Source organism: Ascaphus truei, chromosome 4 (assembly GCF_040206685.1).
Source record: "Ascaphus truei isolate aAscTru1 chromosome 4, aAscTru1.hap1, whole genome shotgun sequence".
In the NCBI taxonomy this organism is placed as follows: Eukaryota; Metazoa; Chordata; class Amphibia; order Anura; family Ascaphidae; genus Ascaphus; species Ascaphus truei.
In genome coordinates, this window is record NC_134486.1 from 289,537,742 (window position 1) to 289,562,152 (window position 24,411).

Here is a 24,411-nt window from a genome sequence, read left to right on the forward strand (position 1 = left end):
TAACTGATTGTTTGTTAAAATAGAGCAGGGGTGGGCAACCTATTTTTCAATGTGGCCACAGGTGTGGCGAATTAGAAGTGAAAATCGGCCAATCCATGTAAAAATTGAGGTATTATGTTGAGCGAAAATGTAAAACAACACACATTGTTTGAACAAGTTTATTCAAAACATGAACACTTTGACTACTCAGTTACAACTGCGTCAGATGCAAATGATGAAAACACACACTGCACCACACACACACGCACACACGCACGCACACAGCCACACAAAGTCGGTGGGGTGGTATGTTATTTATAAATTCTCAGACTCCCCCCCACCATCTCATTTCACCCCCCCGCCCCCCCCCCCCCCTCATCTCATTCCCTCCCAAATCCATGATCAGGGGCACAGCCAGGACGTGGCTGGGTACATAACAAAGATACAAGCAGCCACACCCACCCACACCCAGCCAGCCACCCACACACACCCAGCCACCTACACACACACCAAGCCATCCACACACACCCAGCCATCCACACACACCCAGCCATCCACACACACCCAGCCAGCCCCAAACACCCAGCCAGCCCCAAACACCCAGCCAGCCCCAAACACCCAGCCAGCCCCAAACACACACCCAGCCAGCCCCACACACACACAGCCAGCCCCCCACACACAAACACAGCCCACCCCACACACACACCCAGCCCCCCTTCAAACACCGAGAGACACACCCAGACACACACACACACACACACAGACACACACACACAGCCAGCCACCCACCCACACCTAGCTACCCACACACACCCAGCCAGCCCCCCACACACACACGCAGCCAGCCCCCCCCCACACACACATAGCCAGCCCCACACACACACACCTAGCCAGCCCCACACACACACACCCAGCCAGCCCCACACACACACACTCAGCCCCACCTACACACACCCAGACACCCAAACACACACCCAGACACCCAAACACACACCCAGACACACACACACAGTGAGTCAAGCAGGTTATATGTTCATTACAAAAATACAAATCAGTGCACTGTTACAGAACAGTTTAAAATACACACCTTTGCTGTGAACGTGAAGCAGAGCAACAAGCTATTAGGGAAGCAGCAGGAGGAGGATGACAGCCAGAGAGGAGTCAGGACTCAGAGGAGCGTGGTGCCGCAATGGAGGATCGAGTATAGCAGTGCAGACAAAGTACACTTCCGGGTTGGGGGTACTTGGAGTGCTCAGGCACGCGCGAGCACTACACGCTCCTCTGCCTGATGCCCGGCGCCTGCTTCATTCACAAACTGTGGCATGCTCGCGCTTGCTGGAGGGTGAAGCGTGCTCGCGCTTGCCAGGGGCGTGCTCGCGCTTGCCAGGGGCATGCTCGCGCTTGCCGGGGGGTGGTTGAGGACACGACTCGTGCTTGGGAAACAACTAAGTTACTCAATTCGCCACACTTTGACTGCCAATTCGCCATAGATATATAGAGGTTGTGGCTTCCTTCTGTGCCACTATTTTTGCAATTGATTCCTCACTGGTAAATACAGAGGCAAAGTTTCTGTTTAAAACCTCTCCTTTTTCCTTATATCAAATAATGTCTTATTATTTATTTTCTAATCTTTTTGTTATTAAGGTATTTAACAAACTTTTTAGGCTTGAGCTTTATTTCTTTCTTTTGCAATTCTTTTTTCTTAATTTTTTTGCTAATTTGATTGCCCTTTTGCACATTTTGTTACATTCCTTATAATTCTGATATTATGCCTCCGTCCCTTCTGACTTCAAACATCTAAACGCCTGCCTCTGCTTTTCCATTTTCTCCCCTACTTGTTTAATTATCCACATTACTTTAGAAATGTATTTTTTTATATACTTATTACCCAAGGGTATACACTGATAAGTGTGCTTTTCTAACAGTATTTTAAAGACTGCCCATTTATCTTACACATTTTCCCTGCAAAAACATCATCCCAATTTATTCCTTGTAGATTAGTCCTCAGTTTATTCAAATCTGCCTTTCTAAAATCTAAAGTCTTTGTTGAACCCATATAATATGGTTTTTGATAACTTATTTCAAATGAGACCATGTTATGGTCACTGTTTCCAAAGTGTTCCCGGACTTTAATATTTGTTATTACATCTACATTGTTTGATATTGCCTCATCCAGTATTGCCCCTCTCCTGGTTGGTTCCTCAATAATTTTGGTAATGCGACTGGTTTTTTTCACCCCCAAAGACCTGTTTCCTTTCATTGTAATGTTGATCTCATTGTTCCAGTCTATGGGGTTCATGCAGTAAGCAGCGGAAAGGCAATTCTCGCCACTTTCCCGCCTAAAAAGCCTATCAATATTCAGTAACAGGCGAGAAAGTGGCGAGATTAAAAAAAAAAACGCCAGTTTGGCTGGCGGGTTTTTTTTTTTCCGCCGGTGGCGGGGCGAGAAGGCACTTTCCGCCTAAAAAAATCCAACTTTTTCCGCCACGCTGTATTCAAGTAGAGGCGAGTAGCTAAGCGGAGCTATTCGCCTCTCTAGAATACCGTTTTGCTGGCGGATCAGCCACGCAAGAAAAAGATGACAAGTTGCTGCTCAGAGGCAGCGGATGAGTGGCGGATCGGCACTTAGAAAAAATTCAGTCCTTTTTCCTGGCTGGGATTGATGCCGGGGGTCTCCGGAGCTGATACCATTAATATCAGCACCGGACCCCCCCGGCATGCATTCGAGGCAGGAAAAATGCATTTAAAGCCCACTTCATTACCTTAGCGGTTAACCGCTAAGGTAATGAAGGGGTTAAACAGCCGTGCCAGCTTTATTGTGGGTAGCGGGGGTGGGTGAAGGGGGTATTTGGCCCTTGTTGTTTGTTTAGGGCTTGCGGGGGAGTTGCGGGTGCACTTAACCCCTTCACGACCGTAGAGGTTAATACCGCTACGGTCATGAAGGGGTTAAGACCTCCCGCTACCCACCCGCAAGCCCTAAACAACCACCGTTGGGGCTAATTCCCCCTTCACTCACCCCCACTACCCACAATAATAAAAAATACACACACCAGCCCCACACTAACTAAATAAATAAATAAATATATATATATATATATGTATATATACAGTGGTTGACAAATCACCAAAAAATCTACTCGCCACCTAGTACCAAACGTGTGCTGCTTGGGCCAATATTTACTCGCCCGGGGGTTAAATCCACTCGCCCGGGGCGAGCAAATGTATAGGTTTGTCGAATATATATATATATATATATATGCAAATATAGCTGTATGCTCATCTGCATGTCTTAGGCAGGTCTGCAACCCCGCCTTTCCCCATTATCACCCAGCATACAGCACTTCCACTGCAGCAAGGGATTCTGGGAAATGACATGCAAATGAGCACACAGTGTCACTTTTTGCCTCAATAACCATTTTTAACATGGTTCCCTATAGGCTTAAGCTTGCTGCATGGTCACAGCTTCGAGCACAGCCAGGGTTAAGGTGCATACCCAGAAAACCACCCACAGACAGCTGTTTCGAACTTGATGGGTCTCATCAGTGTGGGGTTGATTTTACTGGGAATGCAAGAGAGGCTTATGGGATAGGCCAAACCATAATACTGAGTTAAGTTATGGTGAGTAAAAAAAGTTACAAAAACCCTCCACAGGAAAGCAAATATGCAAATATAGCTGTATGCTCATCTGCATGTCTTAGGCAGGTCTGCAACCCCGCCTTTCCCCATTATCACCCAGCATACAGCACTTCCACTGCAGCAAGGGATTCTGGGAAATGACATGCAAATGAGCACACAGTGTCACTTTTTGCCTCAATAACCATTTTTAACATGGTTCCCTATAGGCTTAAGCTTGCTGCATGGTCACAGCTTCGAGCACTATATATATATATATATATATATATATATATATATATATATATATATATATATATGACCCCAACAACACCTATACCCCCCTAACATACAAAACAGTAATGGGCACAATGACTATTATCCACAAATGGATAATAGTGCAGTTGTCCATTTAAAATACTTACTGAACAATAAAGACATTAAATACATATAGCACTCACCCATGTGCAGCTGCCACGATGAAGGCCATCCTCATCTTTATCCTGCCCATGCCCCATCCGCTTCTGCAAAACAGACACAAGAATTAAAACATCCAATGTAATGTCCCCTAACCCCTTAATCACCATAGTGGTTATTAACCGCTACAGTCATTAAGGGGTTAACCCACCCTCACCCACATACCCTCCCCCACTAACCCCCACACCCCTGATGCCTAACCACCCTCACCCACTACCCACAAGAGAGGCCTACCACATACCCTTGGGGCCAATACCCCCTCCCCCCAACACATACAGTACAATAATGTGCCAAATAACTATTATCCACATAGGGATAATACATTATTTAGCCATTATTAAACACATTAAATACTGTAATAAAATAAAGAAAATTCTACTAACCTCATCAATAAGAAGGCTCCGTCACCAGCATCATCCTTGGGGTCCGTTGCCAAAATAATAAATAGCCAATACATATCAATGACATTAACATACCAATGAACCCCTTAACCACCTTATCGGGTACTAACCTCAAAAGGTAATTAAGGGGTGAAGCCATCCTGCAATGGCAACACCACTTATGCATAACATCCTCAATGAATTAAAAAGCAATTTCCTACACAAATCTCATGTAATCATTCAATCTGTAGCCTCAAATGCCACTTAAAACATTGCATTTACAGTGTATACATGTAGCATAACATGTAAACTACATGTACACGCTGCAAATCAATGTTAACAATACAATAATCCAACTCAAATAGCCTGACATCACAAGAATTATATTATGTAAGCAAATAAAGTCACCATCAATGAATTAACACACATGAATTACATCCCTAAACAATTAAAATACCATCCATACCAATTACACAATTAACTATAGCTATCGCAACAGAGAACAAGTTCAAAACATACAAAAAAGGACACCAAAAATTACAATATACTAAAGCAAGCCTCTCCATAACCTACAGTACAGCATAGAAGCCCAAAAATTACATCTCTCTAATAATAAAATACATTTAACACACATCTATGCATAGCAGCATAGCAGCATAGCCACAATCATTTACAATACAGTAAATCAAACTTTAACAACACTATCATTCCTTACCCTGTATGTATATATCTCTCTAGACATACATACATACAGTGGCAAGAAATGATATGCAAAAAAAAAATTAACACATGAAAAAGCAAAAAAAAAACCACATTAACATTAAATACATTTCTTTATTTAACTTACCATTACTTGACCCCACTGACTCCCGTTGATCAGCTTACTCACGAACCAATCCACGAACAGGAACCCATAAAATAATAAACCATAAAATAATAAACATTAAAATAATAAAACACGACAATCCAGGGGTCTTCTAGTTGTAATCCATCTTCATCTGTATTCTTCTATCTTCTTCCGGGGTCTTCTTCCCGTCTGGTGCCACGCCCTGGTCTTCTTTCTTCAGTAGGAGGTCCTTCCTCCTCGGCGTCTGGCTTCAAAATGAGACGACATAGGCTTTTAAAGGCCTATGATGTCACATTTTCGTCATATGGTTCCCACGGCCCTGATTGGGCTGTGAAAACCATGTGTTTTGGCCGATGTAAAAAAAAATGATGACTTCACTTAAAGGCAAAGAAAGCACAGCCAATCAGAATGGCTTTGCTTCAATTGCCTTTAAGATGACGTCATGAAAAGAAACATGGCAACCCTCACATGGTACGGCAGCCAATCAGAGCGTGGGAAGTCTATCCCTACTCTGATTGGTTCAAGTACCATGTGACAGGCTTTCAATGACGTCATATCCGTTCTTCCCCAAGCCTCTGTCACATGGTCTACTAGAGCCAATCAGAGTAGGGATAGACTTCCCATGCTCTGATTGGCTGCCGTACCATGTGAGGGTGGCCATGTTTCTTTTCATGACGTCATCTTAAAGGCAATTGAAGCAAAGCCATTCTGATTGGCTGTGCTTTCTTGCTGCTATGCATAGATGTGTGTTAAATTTATTTTATTTTTAGAGAGATGTAATTTTTGGGCTTCTATGCTGTACTGTAGGTTATGGAGAGGCTTGTTTTAGTATATTGTAATTTTTGGTGTCCTTTTTTGTATGTTTTGAACTTGTTCTCTGTAACGATAGCTATAGTTAATTGTGTAATTGGTATGGATGGTATTTTAATTGTTTAGGGATGTAATTCATGTGTGTTAATTCATTGATGGTGACTTTATTGCATTACATAATATACTTCTTGTGATGTCAGACTATTTGAGTTGGATTATTGTATTGTTAACATTGATTTGCAGCATGTACATGTAGCTTACATGTTATGCTACATGTATACACTGTAAATGCAATGTTTTAAGTGGCATTTGAGGCTTTAGATTGAATGATTAAATGAGATTTGTTTAGGAAATTGGTTTTTAATTCATTGAGGATGTTATGCATAAGTGGTGTTGCCATTGCAGGATGGCTTAACCCCTTAATTACCTTTGAGGTTACTACCCGATAAGGTGATTAAGGGGTTCATTGGTATGTTAATGTCATTGATATGTATTGGCTATTTATTATTTTGGCAATGGACCCCAAGGATGATGCTGGCGACGGAGCCTTCTTATTGATGAGGTTAGTAGAATTTTCTTTATTTTATTACGGTATTTAATGTGTTTAATAATGGCCAAATAATGTATTATCCCTATGTGGATAATAGTTATTTGGCACATTATTGTACTGTATGTGCTGGGGGAGGGGGTATTGGCCCCAAGGGTATTTGGTAGGACTCCCCTGTGGGTAGTGGGTGAGTGTGGTTAGGCCTCAGGGTGTGGGGGGGTTAGTGGGGGAGGGTATGTGGGTGATGGTGGGTTAACCCCTTAATGACTGTAGCGGTTAATAACCACTATGGTGATTAAGGGGTTAGGGGACATTACATTGGATGTTTTAATTCTTGTGTCTGTTTTGCAGAAGCGGATGGGGCATGGGCAGGATGAAGATGAGGATGGCCTTCATCGTGGCAGCCGCACATGGGTGAGTGCTATATGTATTTAATGTCTTTATTGTTCTGTATGTATTTTAAATGGACAACTGCACTATTATTCATTTGTGGATAATAGTAATGTTGCCCATTACTGTATTGTATGTTGTGTATTGCTGCTATGTTTATTGGGGGCATTTGTCCCCAATAAACATGCTATTATGCGTTAACCCCTTCATTGCCTTAGCGGCTATCCGCTATGGTAATGAAGCAGCATTAATGTATTTTAATAATATTGTGCGGGAGCAGGGGGCCCCCTGAGCTGAACCGCATTTATTTGTGGCTCAGAGACCCCCTGCTTCCCGAGTTACAGGCCCCAGTTTGGGGCATCGGTTACAGTGTGGACGCCATGTTTGTTGCGGGCACGTAGCGTATGGGACGCTATAAACATGGCGGCGACACTGCCCATCCGATCACACATACCGGGGCCTGCAACTCGGGAAGCAGGGGGTCCCTGGTCCACAAAGTGATGCGGTTCAGCTCGGGGGACCCCCTGCTCACTGTACAGTATTATTAAATAAATATTCATGCTGCTTCGCTACCATAGCAGATACCCTGTAAGGTAAGGAACGAGTCTTTATTGATATGTGTGTTTTACTCATAGTGTAGATATGCAGAGGGTCTCCGGAGCTGAAGCGCTTTTGTTTTAGGTCCGGGGACCCCCTGCTTCCCGAGATACAGACCCCTTTATGGGGTGCCGGTATCCCTCTGCTTTGTTTACATTCCGCGGTCACGTGATCGGGATCTTTAAATGCAGAGGGATACCGGCACCTCATAAAGGGGTCTGTATCTCGGGAAGCAGGGGGTCCCCCGACCTGAAACCAATGCGGTTCAGCTCCGGAGACCCCCTGCACATGTACACTATGAATAAAAGTTGTTTTAAAAATAATTTGTATTGTGCTGATGTTTCCGCCGAGAGAGCAGCGAATCTCTCTCGGCTGAAAACACCACTCGGCAGGGGACGGCTTCTCAGCAGTTTCTCGCCAGGCAGCCGTCCCGCCACCGGTTGCACGCCATTTCATCAAATGGTGGTGGCGCATTCATTCCCCAGGGATTCGCCCCTTACAACATACAGCCAGTTTAACATGCCAAAAACATGGTTAATTGCTAAACTGGCTAATGCATTTTTCCGCCGCTTACTGCATGATACCCTATGTCCGGACAGTAAAAACCACCCATTATGCAAACATGACCTAGTTTTCCATTTGCAAAAGTAGTTTGGCTTCCTCAGTCTCACAGATATTTGGTGGTTTCCATACAAACATTTTCTTTGTTCTTTTACCTCCACTGCTAATTTCTTTCCACAAGGTTTCTGGATTTTCATCACTGCCTTCATAAACATCTTCCCTTATAATAGGTTTAACATCTGGTTTAACATATAAACATACTTCACCATTTCTTCTATTTGCTTGATCCCTCCAAAAAAGGGAATAACCCTGTAAATTAACTGCCGAGTCATGATTTTCATCCCACCATGTTTCAGTAATGCCTATGATATCATACTGCTCCCTTGTAGCTATTAATTCAAGCTCCCCCATTTTATCTGTCAGATTTCTTGCATTAGCAAACATCCATTTAAGGGTTTTTTTCCCAGTCTGTACTATCGTTATCTTATCTGCTCCTGCCTTTCTACTCCAATTTGACTTGGTCTTTAGAAGTTTTCTTATATTATCTGTATTAAATATGGATGCCTCCCTGCTTGCCAAACTCCCACTTCCCTCCACTCTACTTCCATCACCCCTAGCTATTTCCCTATTCCTAACTATTCTCTCAAGTTCATTAGCTCTTTTGTGTCCCTCCCCCCTCCTTCCTAGTTTAAAATCTCCTCTAACCTTTTTAACATCCTTCCCTGACTCCTCCAATATCTTCACTCAATCTGGCAAATCTATTTGGATGGGTCAGCTCAAAACTGGCCTGCCTCTTCCCCCTGCTTCCCCTTCTAACTGTTACTTAGCTACCTACCTCTTCCTGGTCTTCACTCACAGCTCCACCCCCTGCACCAGTAGCCCCAGCCAGGGCCTGCTCCTTGAGCACTAAACTCCTTTCCAGATTGTCAATGTCCTCAATGTTGCAAGTTGCCTCTTCATATCAGCAGTCTGAGACTCCAAAGAGACCACTTGCTTACACTTCCCACAGTGGTATGCTCCCTGGAACAGCTGCTCTAAATGCACATACATGTGGCAAGATGTGAATTGAGTGGCATTCTAAATCCTGTTCATTGTTGCACAAGGGGAGTATAAGGGGCTGACAATTTACTGTTGTTCTATATACACTGTTTCACACCTTCCACTCAAACTACTGCATCTCCATATGGAGGACACTAACCCCATTCATGGACACAAAAGGCTTTGTAATGAGAAAGAAGCTCAGAGGTTTAAAGGTACATTAACTTTCATAAACATATAATAACCACCACTAGTTATTACCACTTTTTTTTAAATTTTTTAACTTGTGTTTGTTTTAGAATATATAAAATTTTAGAAAGTAGGTTCCCAAACTCTTTTCAAGAGTTGTTCGGGGGTAGGTACATCTACTTAATTTATGGGAACATGCAAGTTGAAGCAGCAGTCCAACCAATTTTTTTAATATTGATTTTTGTTACAGCATGGTAACGGCAGGGTCCTTGGGAGCTGAACCGCTCATTTTCAGTTCTGGGAACCCTCTGCTTCCTGAGATATTTACTGGTGCAGTTACCAGTGTCTGTGCTCCCTTCAGGGACATCAAAATGGGCACCAACTCTCAATGGTTCCGCAGGCCAGTAGGAAGCCACAACATCCTTTGTTGCAGTTTCCTATTGAATAGCAATGTAAATCACTTAAAAAAAATAAAAATACAGGCACTTATACCGGTAACTGCAAGGTAAGAATCGTGGGAACCTAGGTGTCTCTGGACCTGAAAATAGCACAGTTCCGCTCTGGAGGAACCTCTGGTGTCCATGCTGTTATTTAGGCAGGACTGCTGCTTTAAAATGATTAACAGAAGAAAAAAATCTCATGTATGCTACAATCTTAAAAGTAGTAGCTGAAAATGTATGATATGCATACAGTACATATACAGGGCCACCGACAAGGGGGGAGAAAAGTGTCCTGGGCCAGTGGTTGCGTTGGGCCTGTCCGGCCAGCACTGTAAGCAACAGGTCGTTGGCCCTGTAAATGGAATTCAAGTGACTCGGAATCCATGTTGTCTGTTTGTATACATTTTGTTTCTCCATACTCTAGGGGTGCGGAAACTGGGGTCCCGAGATTTTTTTTGGGTGAGGGTGGGGTGGGAAGGGGGGGGGGGGTTGAGAGGCCCCGTGCTCTTCCCCAAGGCATTTAAATTCAATTCTGGTGGACCGCGCGATGCCTGTGTAACCTACTTACCTTGATTCAGCCTGCTTCGGGCGATGTGTCGCCATGGCAACGCTGCGTCAACGCGTGACGTCACATGACCCTGCGGCATCATTTGAAGCCTGCCGCCATGGGCCATGTGATGTGACATCACATCACATCACCCCACGGCGTCATTTGATGCGGGCACAAGAATATGGGGTGGGTGCGAGCACTGGGAGAGAGCAGGCAGGGGGCACAGCACCAAAAGTTTGCACAACCCTGATCTATTCTGTAATGTTAGTTTGTGTTAGAAATAACTGTTTTGTAGAAACTTAGAACATGTAAATTGTTTATAGTATATTTTGGGTACAAGATGAAGTCTGCCCAAGGCTAAGATAAGAGAATAGGCTTTGTGCCGAGACTTTTCCAAGGATTGTTTATTGTATTGTTTCATGCTAACAAACTATGCATATGTTACATTAGTAGCTAGGAAATGACTATGAATCAAGTTCCTTAGTAGATGTGTCAGAACAGAACAATATGCCCAAATCTGTTCTCCATTGATAACCTGTCCTTGCCTTTACTAACTGAAGCTGGGTATTGTAAACTGCTTCAAGAATAAATGCAGAGAGACATTTGTCACCATAATTATTGGAAGAATCTGTATAATCACCTACTGGATAAACATTTATTTTCAGGGCCCAACTTCTGCGTTATGTGTGTGTGTGGCCAGGATAAGAGGAGGGAATGAGTGTGAGTAGGGGGCGATTGAGGGAGCGGGATTGAGAGGGAAGTAACTGAGTGATAGCGGAGGGGGAGAATGAGGGGGGGTAGTAAGAGGGAGTGAAAAAGAGAGAGAGGGATGAGGGGAGGGGTCAGGGAATAGTGAGTGAGAAAGGGAGGAGGTAAGCAAGAGACACGGGGGAGAGAAATACACGGGAGGGGGGATAGAGGAGGGGGCTCGCTAGGTGGTGTGAAATGGGTGCCTTGCAAGACCACTGACATGAGGGGGGTGGAGGGCCTGGGGGGGAGGGTGGCCCGGTCGAAACTCTAGTCCTGGGCCCTGGGAAATCTGTCAGCGGCCCTGTATATATGCAGGGCCGGTGCAAGGGTATTTGGTGCCCTAGGCAAACCTTTAGCTTGCGCCCCCCCCCCCTTTTTTTCTATCTAACTTCAAAATGAAAATGTTATACCTAACAGATTAGTTCTACAATTGATATACACTCCCCCCCTCTCTCCCTGTCATTCTCTTTCCCTCCTCTCACCACATGTCAGTCACCCCTCTCTCCCTGTTACTCTCCCCTTCTCTCTCCCTCCCTCTCATTCTCTCTCCCCCCTCCTTTCCTCATTCTCTCTTCCCTCTCTCTGTTATTCTAACCCCCTGACATTCTCCCCACCCCTCTCTGTCATTCTCCCATCTCCATTCTCTGTCATTCTCCCATCTACATTCTCTGTCATTCTCCCCCCCTGACACACACACACACACACACACACACACCAGGACAAAGCAGAACACAGTGACACATACACCCTCACCTCTCTCTGGTCCATGCTTTTTCCTCTTCTACTAGGACTCGCATCAAGGCATCAAGGTTCCTTATGCCTCCTCCTGATTGGATGCTGCTTGATAATGCAGCCAATTAGAATGGAGGAAACTGCTCAGCTCTCTCTGTGCTCTCCCCTCCAAATTCTGCCACGCTAGGTATATATATATATATATGGAACAATGCGCCCAGGCTCTCCTACCAAGATGCTCCAAGATATAGGGATCCCCTATTTAGGCAATGTAACATTAGCTGCCCTGACTTAATGGAGCTTGGTGGATCTACTTTACCGCTAACTCTTAAATAAGACACACTCTTACTAGATACAATTATTTCACCCTTCAATCTTGGATATTTTAAAGGTGTATTTCCTTTAACAAAGTTCTATGAAAATACATACCCTATACATGATATAGCGCGCTATTCATCTCACCGACGGTGCGCTGCGTAGCTTTGTTCCTGTCGTTCCGCTTCCCTGAGTCCTAGCCTACCACTGTGCTGTTACTTTACAATTCAGTAAGTTTGTTAACGGGTACCATTGTTGTGCCACAATAGCATGGTTCTTGTTGGCTACATCATTATGTATTTTTAAAGTTAGGAGCCTTTTTTCAGTGTGATTTCTTTATTGTATTTTATATTCGTGTATATTGCATTTTGTTGTACCTTTTCCTCAAATATATATATCTATTGATTCCCAGTGCACTGATTTGTTTTATTTTTCTATTTTGTTGCTCAGAGACCTATGAGAGTTCTCTCATAGGAGGTTTATGGGGTGCTTCCAAACAAAAGGGGATCAGAAGTTGAAAAGCTGGTATCACTGGATCAAGTTCATCAATTTTGTTGAATTAATTAAACTAAAAAGTCTTAATTGGATTTTGAATAAATGTGCAACTGTTTTGAATTTTATTGTTATCATCCTTAGTGGGTCATGCAAGCCGGTATTCTGAATAATGCTTTTAATAGGGTAGGGGGTAGGGGGCACAGGGATGAGTTTAAGGGACCAAGGGGGCGGTGACCCGAAAACGTTTGGGAACCACTGTTCTAGAGTAACAGGTTTGGAAACGAAAAAAGAATAGATTCTTTGATTACGAGAGCAAAAACTCTTCTCCACAACCCCGAAAAGAAATTTGAATCAGAATTTTTCAACACAATACTAGACAATAGAGGACAGATTTGAACAAATAGAAAATTATATCTCACACTTTTTAAACAACATAAATGCATTGATTAACTGGACATCTGAAACCACGTTACAACAGTGCAAAGACTTAGACAATATACTCGTGGTAAATAATACAACTGATATTGATGCAGTGGAGCTTTGCGAGGAACTGAAATTGCTTTGCAGACTTGTTGAACCAGATAGCGGACCACAATATGTGCTGAAACTTATTTATAATCGATGTTTAGAAGAAATGTATTCAAAGACAGTTATTTCTTTACGTATCCTACTGGCGATACCAGTAACCGTGGTTGGTAGTGAGAGGAGCTTTTCAAAGCTAAAACTCATTAAAAATCATTTAAGGTCAACCATGACTGAAGAAAGATTGGTTGGGCTTTCCATTTTCTTTATCGGAGCTCAAATGGCTCATACTCTATACTTAGGAAGGATTATGGAAGACTTTGCAAGAAAAAAAGCCAGAAAAACATATTTTTAAAATATTTTCTTTTCTTTAAAATAAATAAAGCAAACTTCTGAACACGGATTTTGCTATGCTCGAGTGTGCTGCGAACACCAAACTACTCACTCGTCTGCAGCAAATAACAGCTTTGATGCACATGAACAAGTAGTGGGTATGTTTTGGTGTTAACCTTCTTGGGGAAAAGCTGGCTTCTTTGCAGGTTGAGATCCTCTCAGGATTTTGTGGTCTTAAAGTTAGGATAATGATGTTAAATGCAAGCGGGATAAAATAGAGCTTTGTTGTATGTTCTATTACAGTATCCTTGAGCTTGTGCAGTGAATTGGTAACATGCTACTGTATTACTGGCAGTCTTGCAGCTTGTTTAGTAGTGTAGTGTGGGATGTATAACAGGGTTGCTGCCACTTGTAATAAAATGTGAATTCAGAATAATTTCTTTCACCTGTTGATTATGTGAGCTGCGAGCATATTGGTGCCAAAGAAAGGTATTGAACCATTGGATTGAATCCATTTCAGCCCACATGTAATATAGAGGGCTTTGAGCTGTATAAGTAGTTAGACAAGTTATCTTGGACATAATTGAAACATTTGTGACTTTATAGGTTTGTACTGTTTAATTGTTAGAACTCTACATACTAAAGTATGTTCGGACAGCATGCTTTTTGGTAATACTTAAGGTTAGAGTTTGGGGTATGACTATTTCAATCTGATACTTTTCAATGTCTTGTCTTTATTTTCATGTTAACTTGTTAAATTGCAAGGACAGCTGAAAAGAATGCCTGGTCTTTGATTACAATAATGCTGCTATAGTACATGTGACAAGTTACATCTGCTCAATAAAATAGAAATCATTCCACAATGTTTTGTTCTGCTTCAGCATTCACTTGTTATTCTAGAAATGTTATCAAATAAAATATTGTACTGCTGCGGCCAGCTTTAAGCTAACAAATGCCCGTAATTTTCCGGGGCTTTTTTCGGCTGGCGCCAAACTTGGCCGCGCGCCAGCCGCATCCTCCCTTCCTCCGGTCCGCGACCCCTGGCTGCTCCGCCTCTGCTTCCCCTGATCCCCCACATCCCCCACACATACAGCGTGATCGCCAGCGTCACGGATGCCTTCGGGAATAGGAAGCCATGACATCATAGGAAGCCATGACATCATCCCTTGCGTTGCGGCTTCCTATTGGACCGCGTGATCGGTACGTTTAAACCTGAGCAGGAGATACCGGCAAACCCCTAGGTATGTATCTCAGGAAGCAGGGAGTCGCCGGAGCAGCACTTTCTTACATAGGAATGTAAAGCATTTTTGGAGGATTATTTGTATTTGGGAGGGGGGTGGCCTTATTAGCGCTTGCCCAAGGATAGCACATGACCAAGGGACGGGACTAGCTCCTCTTGCAGCAAAGGGGTTAATGGATCAACAAGAGAGTTCTTCACAGATTAAATTGTAGTATAGGGAGCTTCATACTGCTGCGGCCGAGTTTATTCGAGCATTTGCCCGTTCTCGGCCGCAGCAGTAACCTGGCGCGCGCCGGAGGGTGCCGGGCGCGCGCCGAAGCAGCGGAGGAGCGCCCTCCGATCGGGGCGCTCTCTCTCCCGCTGCCGGGTCCACCGGGTCCCCCGGAACCGCCTGCCGCCGTCCCCCACATCGCGGGACACCAGGGCTCCCTCGGGGAGCCCTGGACGCACGTGCAGGGGGCGCAGGCACCCGATGACGCGTGACCGCGCTGAGGGAGTGCGGCTAGCACGCCGGGGCATCCCCCGGCTTGCGGTGCTAGCCGTGCTCGGATAAAACGTGTCGGTAGTGTATGGCCCAAATAATAATAATAATCATTTTATTTCATATAGCGCTTTTCTTCAAATGGGACGCAAAGTGCTTCACAATAACAGCATAGCAACATTGTATGTATCATTTTTACAGGTCATTTTTTTTGGAGAAATGTTTTCACTTTACAACACAGACACTTACCTATGGCCTTTGTGTAATGTCGTGCCCCAAGCAACAGTTCTGGGGCTCTGTACCAAAATGTGACCACAACTGGATCCAAATCTGCTAGTGGTTTCAGAGGAGAATTGAAGAGCCTGGCAAACCCCATGTCAGCTAAAAATAGAGAATACAACAACACATGTGGTACAATTCACGTAAGAAGTACTGACATAAACTGGTAAATATGTTCTATATCTACTGAACACCAATATTATCTGTACACAGTGATTCAACAGAGATACTAACATTAAATATCATGATGACACTAAAAATAGCCGTGTTAATGTAGTCATATATTCATCTATGTACTTGAAGTAAACTTTTTCTGATACATTTTCAACTGTTAAATACTACAAAATAGCATTACAAAATATGAATCAAATAACAGGGATCTTTAGTAGTTAACGGACATTAGCTTCCATGACTTTAATGGAGATCCACAAAGCTAAATATATGGAACAACATCTGCCGGCAGGCCACTCATTTGCATACGGCTGACGCGGCATTAGCCAGCTCACGTCGGCATAAAAGACACCCTCCGGCGCTAGCTGGATTGCATTAGCTATATGCTAAGGAGGATGCAATATACACCTGGCATCTTCCTTCCCAATTAAAAAAAAAAACCCCAAGGAAACCATAGTGGGCATGAAGGCACGCATTATGACCCAGTGCAGGGGTCTGGAACATCCAGTGTTGCTGCGGTCTGTGTGTGCAGCATTGGCCGGAGCTTTTTGGAGTGAAGCAACAGCAGGGAATTTAAAACTGCTAACCAGCAGAGAGCAAGGCAGTGCTGCCCATACTATAGAGGACAGTGGTGAAAGTTGGGAATGTGTATCGATGTAAACTTCTGGACAGAGGTCCCCGCAACTAGGACTTTGGGTTGTTCCCCCAGTTGGGTGAGTTTGTGTTTGTGTTTATGTACTGGAAGTCTGTGGAAACTTTTTCCAATAAATTCATTTATTGCAGTTCTGTCTAATGCAGCGGTGCGCAATCTGTGGGGCGCGACCCCCAGGGGGGGCGCGAGACTGCCGACGGGGGGCGCGGGTTTTACAGAGGCCCCGCGCGCTTCCCGAAGGCACTTAAATTAAGTGCCGGGGGAGCTGCAGGGCCTCTGTAAACCATACTTACCCGTGGCTCCGGCGGCTTCCTCCCGGCGTCGCCATGGCAACGCGGCGTCAAAATGACGCTGCGAGGTCATGTGACGTCACGTTGCTATGGCAACGTGACGTCATTACGCCGGAGCGCGGGTAAGTTGGGGTTGGGGGGGCGCGGGAGCGAGGCGACAGCCGTCAGGGGGGCGCAGGGAAAAAAGTTTGCGCCACCCTGGTCTAATGTATTGATCCCTAATGCAAATTGTCCTGGTCTCCCGTGACACTGACCATTAGCCCTACTTGCCAAAGGTGGCTAATCAGGCTAATTGTCAACGTAAACACAATATACAAGAACACTCGTAGGCAATTGAAATACACATAAAATAACGTGTAAATGGTTAAACTTAACCGATTGGGTGTCATTTGGGACAACTTAGGCTCAAGGAGAGCCTAGATAGCCACAATGGCACTCAATAGGTAGCTGAAATAAAATTTTCACTTATCCTATCCTACATGACAGTCTCCATCTTCAGGGCAATGTGCCTCCATGCGACAGACTGCCTTGAAACTAGGTCAGTAAGCACTCTCACACCACTTCTTTGAAACAAAAAAATGTCCTTTTATTTCCCGGACTGGGAATACCGGATGCAATATATAGTGACACGGTAATGTAAAGGTCACGTTAACAGTATACGTCTGCAGGCAGTGTTTTCAGGATTTGAGGTCCTGCTTCCCTTGCAGGCCACTGTTGAAGGCTGGTAAATCCTGTTGTTCCCTGTCAGACTTTCTGGGAACATGAGCAAATCTCCTTACAGGTTCAGGCATGATTCCCGGGTACATTTATGGGGGAACCGACAACTCCGGACCCCAACCTCCTAGGCACATTCTGTCAACGGTTCCTCCGCAAATCCCCCTTGAAACTCATACCCTAGCAATCCCTGCTTGATTGCATGCCCGGAAAGGGAAAAACACAAAAATTGCTAAGACAATATAGGAAGCCAAACTGGTCCACTTCAGAACCCTGGAGAAGGCCCAAAAAATGTCTGCCACCCAGTGCTGTAAGCACCTACAGTACTGTAAATGCCAGGTATAACATGACTTAAACTAACATAGCGTTAAGTCCTGTGTTAACTTTTACGGACATCAGTAGATATGTGTTGAGGTGGTCCCCAACTCTTTTGCATATCATTAGCACTAACAATCGTTCAAGTTAATGGCAGGCCATCTAAGCTTTTTCTTAGGAAGCTTTATCGATCCCCATTTGCACTTGAGAGACTTTAACTGAAGTTAAGTCACTAACTAAGCTCTGTGAATCTGTCCCTTTGTGTCATGTGCTTTCATTTAAACAATTAAAAATACCCATCTTACACTGTACCAACATATTTGCTGCAGGCCTACTAGTTGTTCATATTGTTTACATAATTAATATTATGTGCAGTTTCAATCAGTCTATGATCTCTGTACATGACTATGTAATGGGTGCTAGGATATGGGAGTTTAAGCTGTTTTAAAGAAGCTAAATGTATAAAATAAATATTTGTTTTCCTAAGAAAGTTTTTTTTTTATAATGTTCTGTTTCAAAATTAGTTTTAAAAGTATACCTAAATTTATACGTCACACTTAAATTAATCTTTAAAAGTACTTTAGATTCTTTCTATGGAGTAATTTGCATGTGCCGCTGTGGTAATGATCATTCTAGAGCAGGAGTCCCCAAAATTGGATCCCTGGATGACTGCTGGTCTTCAAAGACCGTTTATTGCAGTCTGGGACATTTGGTCTCGGCCGTTGTGCCATGACCAAATCTCTGTCGGTGTTTAGCCACCACTTACCCTAAGCCCTTACACTAAGCCCTAATACTAAAAACCTTAACCCCTTACCCTAACCCCCTACACTAAAAACTTTAACCCCTTACCCCAACCCTAAAATCCTAACCCCTTACCCTAAACCCCCCATCCTTAACCTTCTACCCTAACATCTAACCCCCTTAAATTAACTTACTTTACTATCAAAGTGGCCGAAGGCTGAATGTCCAGAGGCGGAACGACTGTGGCGTAGGGTCCCTTGGTGGCCAAACGCCGATGGAGACTTTGTTGCGGCGAGATGGCCAGGACCAAATGTCCCATTCCAGTCTGTTATTCCTCAAAATGCTTAAAAATTCTCTACTGCAGCCTGTGGCGTTTCTCTTAATTCTCAGGGCTGATTTTAGATCTAGAACCAGTATCTTTATATATATATATATTTTATAGATATAAGTATATTGATTGAAAGAACCAGATAAGCATAGTGTACTGTACTTCCAAATGATTAACATTGAAGTGATCTACAATATAGAAACATTTGAGAGCCCCAGTTCTAGAGGGAATAGCGCTCTGTTGGAGAGAACGGGGTTAATTGTAGATTAGGATATTTTGATTCACTGGAAAATTGGAAGTGCGGCGCAACTGCGCATGTCTGAAAGAAGCTCCCGGATATTCGGTTCCAAAAAAACTTTATTGACACACACCAGGGCTACACCAGCATCTCCCCCTCAACGCGTTTCACCCTTACGAAGCCCTGCGAAGCCCTCTGCGTAAGGGTGAAACGCGTTGAGGGGGAGATGCTGGTGTAGCCCTGGTGTGTGTCAATAAAGTTTTTTTGGAACCGAATATCCGGGAGCTTCTTTCAGACATGCGCAGTTGCGCCGCACTTCCAACTTTCCCCTGACTTGCATCTCGGCGGCGGCACGCAGGAGGAGACAAGGAGAGCGGTCCCACAACCGGAGGAGCAGGTGAGGTTACCCCTTCCCCCTGCACCGGTGGAATCAGCGACCTAAGTCAGCTCCCTTATGCCCACTCCAGTGTCTGACACTCTCAAACCTGCCTCACATAGAAGCGCTCGACAGACCTTCACTATCTATTTTGATTCACTGGCTATTATTCTGTAAACTGATAGCACCAATCAGGCACTATCACATGGAAAGCGCCATTGAAGGCCCACACAACTGTTTACTACAAAACTCTGTATTAGTTGAATTCATTGTTTTTACTTAAACTGCTGCTTAAACGTTTGTGTTTGTTCACTGTAACAGGGACTTATCCCTGTTGAAGAAACTACAGCTTAACCCCGTTATAGCGCGATCCGTTACAACGTGAATCCGCTTATAGCGCGATGCACGCGTGGCTCCCAATTTATCATATGTATGAATACTTTACAACATGATTATTGGTGTCTTAAATACTGTATTGTATAACGCATACAATTGTACATTATTTCTAACGCGATCCGCTTATAACGCGATGTGATTTTTTGGACCCCAAGCACAGCGTTATAAGGGGGTTGAGCTGTATTTCTAAAATCTAGCAGGGATCTGGTTAAGTGCAGCAGGCGATTAACCAGACTCCACCTGGCCAATTAAGCCTGTAAGAAAAGCCTACTGTTAGAAACAGGAGAGAGATTCCTTAGCTCACATTTGGGCTGACATAAGGAGAAAGAGGACTGCAGAGATTTCCTTAGCCCACAACTGGGCTGACTGGAGGAAAATATGATGTGTTGATGCACACAGAAGGACTGTATGCTGACAGCAAGACAAGGGGACAAGACCTCTATACCTGGACACAGAGATTGCCATAGCACACAAGGATGCTGACCCAGGAGAACAGAGGCCTTCCCTTACAGCAACAACAACAGAAACAGATAAGAGACTTTCTTGTTGGACTGTGTGTGTATATATATATATTTAAGTGAAAAAGAACTTATAAGCGCTACAATAAATAATATCAATTAAACGCGAATAGAAACCATGGTGTATATATACAAAATGTATAAATGTATAAGGAGGTGATTAACCGTGTCTAGCTTTCCCTATTAAATGTAGCCAATTAGGTCCACGACCCCACATAAGCCGAGAAGTAGAATTGCAAAAGAAAGACCCAGGCGCAGAAAAAAAGAGAAAAGAAAAGGAGGGGAAAACAAACAGAGTAGTATGTCTGATATGGTGTCACATGTAGATGGTAAGAGATACACTCACAATTGGCTGAATATATATCCAAATACAATGGAACTGGAACTCTGTTATTGGAATCTGGCGTTCTGGGACTGTTTTTTTCTCCAACACTTGTCTCTTTGTTGCAGGAATCACTTGTCGGTGAAACATTGGATGATCAGTGATTGGCAGCGGTGCAGTAGGAGGACTGAGGAGGAGAAGGCCCCGAGTGAGACTAAGCAGCTTTGGAAGTGTGCAAGCGTGCAGACGCGATTTCGCGAGATCGGAAGGAAGACACATGACACGGAAGTATTCGGCTGTCAGGGACAGGCAGACGCCGATACACAGAGCAGTGCATTAAGTCTAAGCCTGCAGCAAACTTTCAATTAAGGTCAAAACTTAAAGCGGATAACTACTGATCCGGGGCACAAGCTGAGAGTGAGAGACTCAGCTTGATTACAATCTCTCCAACTGCCCATTTTGTACTTACCTATTGTGAGTGTATAACCTATATATTTATAGGGTTTTATAGTTTTTAATAAATCAGTATTATACTATATCTGTTTTTCAATCTCTATTCCTATATGATGCCTGTGATACTGATAACCAGCCCATCTGGGTTGGAGTGATTCCTGCAATAAAGATAAAAGTGTTGGAGAAAAAAAACCAGTCCCAGAACGTCAGATTCCAAGAACAAAGTTCCAGATCCATCTTATTTGGCTGCAGGCCCTTTTATATTCACCTAATTGTGTGTATCTCTTACCATCTACACGTGACACCATATCAGACATACTACTCTATGTTTGTTTTCCCCTTCATTTATTTTCTCTTTTTTCTGCGCCTAGGTCATTCTTTTATAATATATATATATATATATATAAGCAAAAGATTGTAGCGCCAAAAACAGTACCGTGATATATTGTGTAATGAGTGAACTATAGTTCCATCAATCAAATGGATTGTGTAAAGTGCATGAATAATATATAGAATAACATATAAATATAAACTATACTACCTAATAAACTCTATTTAAACACAATCAATATCAATTAGCTTAAAAGTGCAAAAACGTGCTAAAAAAAAAGAACAAGAAAAATGTATAAAAAAGTCCAACCAGTCCTTCAATAGTTAGTCCATAGTGGTGGGTATTGGTGTAGATAAAGGGGTCTTTGGCTGCTCTCACACGGGGTTAACCACCTCCACAGATATCTAAAAACGTCTCTGTTCATCAGCCCTTTGAGAAAGTCGCCCGTTGGTGACGAAACACGTCAGGGAACTGATAGCGCGATTACGTCACGACGACGCTGCGCACGCGCACGAGGCCAAACCAAGCGCGGGAACACTAACAGCGGCCATTGGAAGTGAGAGCTGAATTCTGGACGGCATACAGACAGCGAACGGAGCCCTTGGTACCTGGTTCATGGTGATCACGTTTGGCAGTCCTAGAGGAGTCCACAGAGACGTTTTCCTGTACACAGAACCGGATGGTGGTGATATGAATTCACAAACTGCCTTTTATATATTTTAATCTTGTGAGTGCGATTCCAATCCCCCTACCCCCCACCCTCCTTCCCCCTTTTAATAAATTACATACAGTAATATGCTATGGGGCGTGCGCTCTCTCTCTTTTTCTGTTTTTATATATATATATATATATATATATTTATATATATATATATATATATAAATAATTTGTTTGGGGTGTGTAGACGGACGTTCACAGAGGTACACAATTGGAGTCGTTATAATGTGAAATTATAATAGGCTTTATTGTGCCTTTTCCTTTTCATCAGGAAATTATCCAAACACAGGGGGGAACAAAGCTTCCATTCACTTGGGAGTATTTCTAGTGAAATCCTTGCAATTAGTTCACATCTCCATTAGTTAAGCAATTCTCCCAACCCCAAACACATAGCATGCAATAAGCAGATATAAGCAGTCTTTAAAGAATGAAAGTCTTATCTGTTCCTTGTGGTTTGGAGGGAAAATCTTCACTGTCCCTGCTTCAGCTCCCTTGTCTCCAGGGTTGGTCAGCATACAGGTTTAGAAGTTTTCCCTGTGTCTTGAAAGCAGCTCTGCTATCTTTTGGCAGAGCTCAAGACAAGTGTGTCTCCAAGTTCAGCTCAGGTGTCAGCTAAAGAGTTCTCACTTCCTGTTTCAAAAGACAGGCTTTCTAAGCCATCTAATCAGGCAGGTGGTGTTTTGTTAATTGACTACCAGCAGTTAACCACCACACGGCTGGATTAGAGGCACATTACCTGAACAGGGATAAGTCCCCTGTTACAGGGTGGTAATCAGCCTAGCTATGACACAAATATTCCTGCCAGCTACTGTAAGGCCTCGGACATGGTCAAAAAGTTGAGCCGCGCTGAGCTGTGCTGAGGGGAAACATTATCCCCATCAGCACGGCTTTCGACGGCGCTTCCGCAGGCGTGTGGAATTGCAGCCGACAGAGAAATTTAAGTTATCCCGCTGAGGGAAGCGCAGGGACGGTCACGTGACTACCAAAAGCCAATGGCGCGACGTGGCGCGCTAGCCCCGCCTCCCGCTCCGCCTCCCGCCCGCCTCCCGCCCGGCACACAAGCGCGCTCGCTGACGCTCATGCAGGGGCATGAAAAAGCTCCTGCTTGAGCAGGAGAGCATGAGCGTCAGCGCTGCTCAGTGCTCTTCTTTTCACCATGTCCGAGGCCTAACTCAACTGCAAGAAAAGCCTGGTGGATACATTGAAGCTGCTGAAGTTTCAAATAAAGACCCCAGTATCCCTCATGGGACAGAGTCATCCAAAACAAAAAAGCGGAAAAAGAAAAACGTCTTCACTTACAGTGGAAGGAACAGACACGTCCGCAGATCACGTGGGGAAAAGGGGGTCCGAGATGCCCTGCAGCCTAGAGAAAATGGAGGATTCGTCACCCGGATGACAAAATATCCAGAGGACCCAAGGCAGAAGTCGTGTAACACAAAGAAGTGTCTGTTCAGTGCCAACAGTGAGGAACCCTCAACCAACCATCCCAGGGAAGCAGAGCCAGAACTAGTGAGTGACGATCCTTTGACCAGCCCTGAAGATACACTGCAAAATGCCAGTCATAATTGTGAGTTGCTGCATGAAGAAGTGAAACTGGAGAGAGAAAATAACGCTGAGCTACAGAAGACTGTGTTCGCAATCTACTCTGCGGCCAAGACCGAATTGCAGGATCTAAGGACGGATCTAGATACTGCGAACACTACAATTACCGCCATGGATGAAAAGCAGGGCGTCTAACCGAATGATTGCTAATCTGAAACAGAAGTATGAGGAGGCACTGATAGAGATTAGTCTTTCAGCAAGAGGTTCACAATTGCCATAGAGCGATGGAAGTCTCTCAGAATGAGGTTCATACTCGCCGCATAGAACTGAATGCCTCATATCAGGAGATCAGCAGTTGCCGCACAGAACTGGAAGTCTCTAAAAAGTAACTTCACAGTCTCGTTGAGGAGCTGGACATCTCTCAAAAATCTTTTATTTATTTATAAAAATGTTTTACCAGGAAGTAATACATTGAGAGTTACCTCTCATTTTCAAGTATGTCCTGGGCACAGAGTTATAAAAATACATGGTTACATTAAAAGAACAGGGTTAAACAGTCAATTCACAAACATTTCATGGACAGATAGAGTTGGAAAATTGGGTACAGGGGATAAAGGGCTTGTGATTTTCCGATTGAAATAGAGCAACTTTAACATCACTTTAACATCACCAAACAGCAGTGAACGGCAGCAAATGGCTCACACCCTTCAAACTGTGTCAAAGGCTGTCTGCCTTTGGGGCAA

At 43.9% G+C, this 24,411-nt stretch overlaps 1 protein-coding gene across 7 annotated transcripts in view; it reads right to left on the reverse strand.

The window, feature by feature from the left end:
- The window catches only part of CDK19 (cyclin dependent kinase 19), a 285,352-nt gene that overhangs the window by 69,329 nt on the left and 191,612 nt on the right, over positions 1-24,411 (reverse strand). For all 7 annotated transcript variants that reach the window (XM_075597622.1, XM_075597621.1, XM_075597620.1 and 4 more), the window contains one exon: positions 15,535-15,666. In XM_075597622.1, the coding sequence (XP_075453737.1) occupies positions 15,535-15,666 (132 nt within the window). The remainder of the gene's footprint in view (positions 1-15,534; positions 15,667-24,411) is intronic.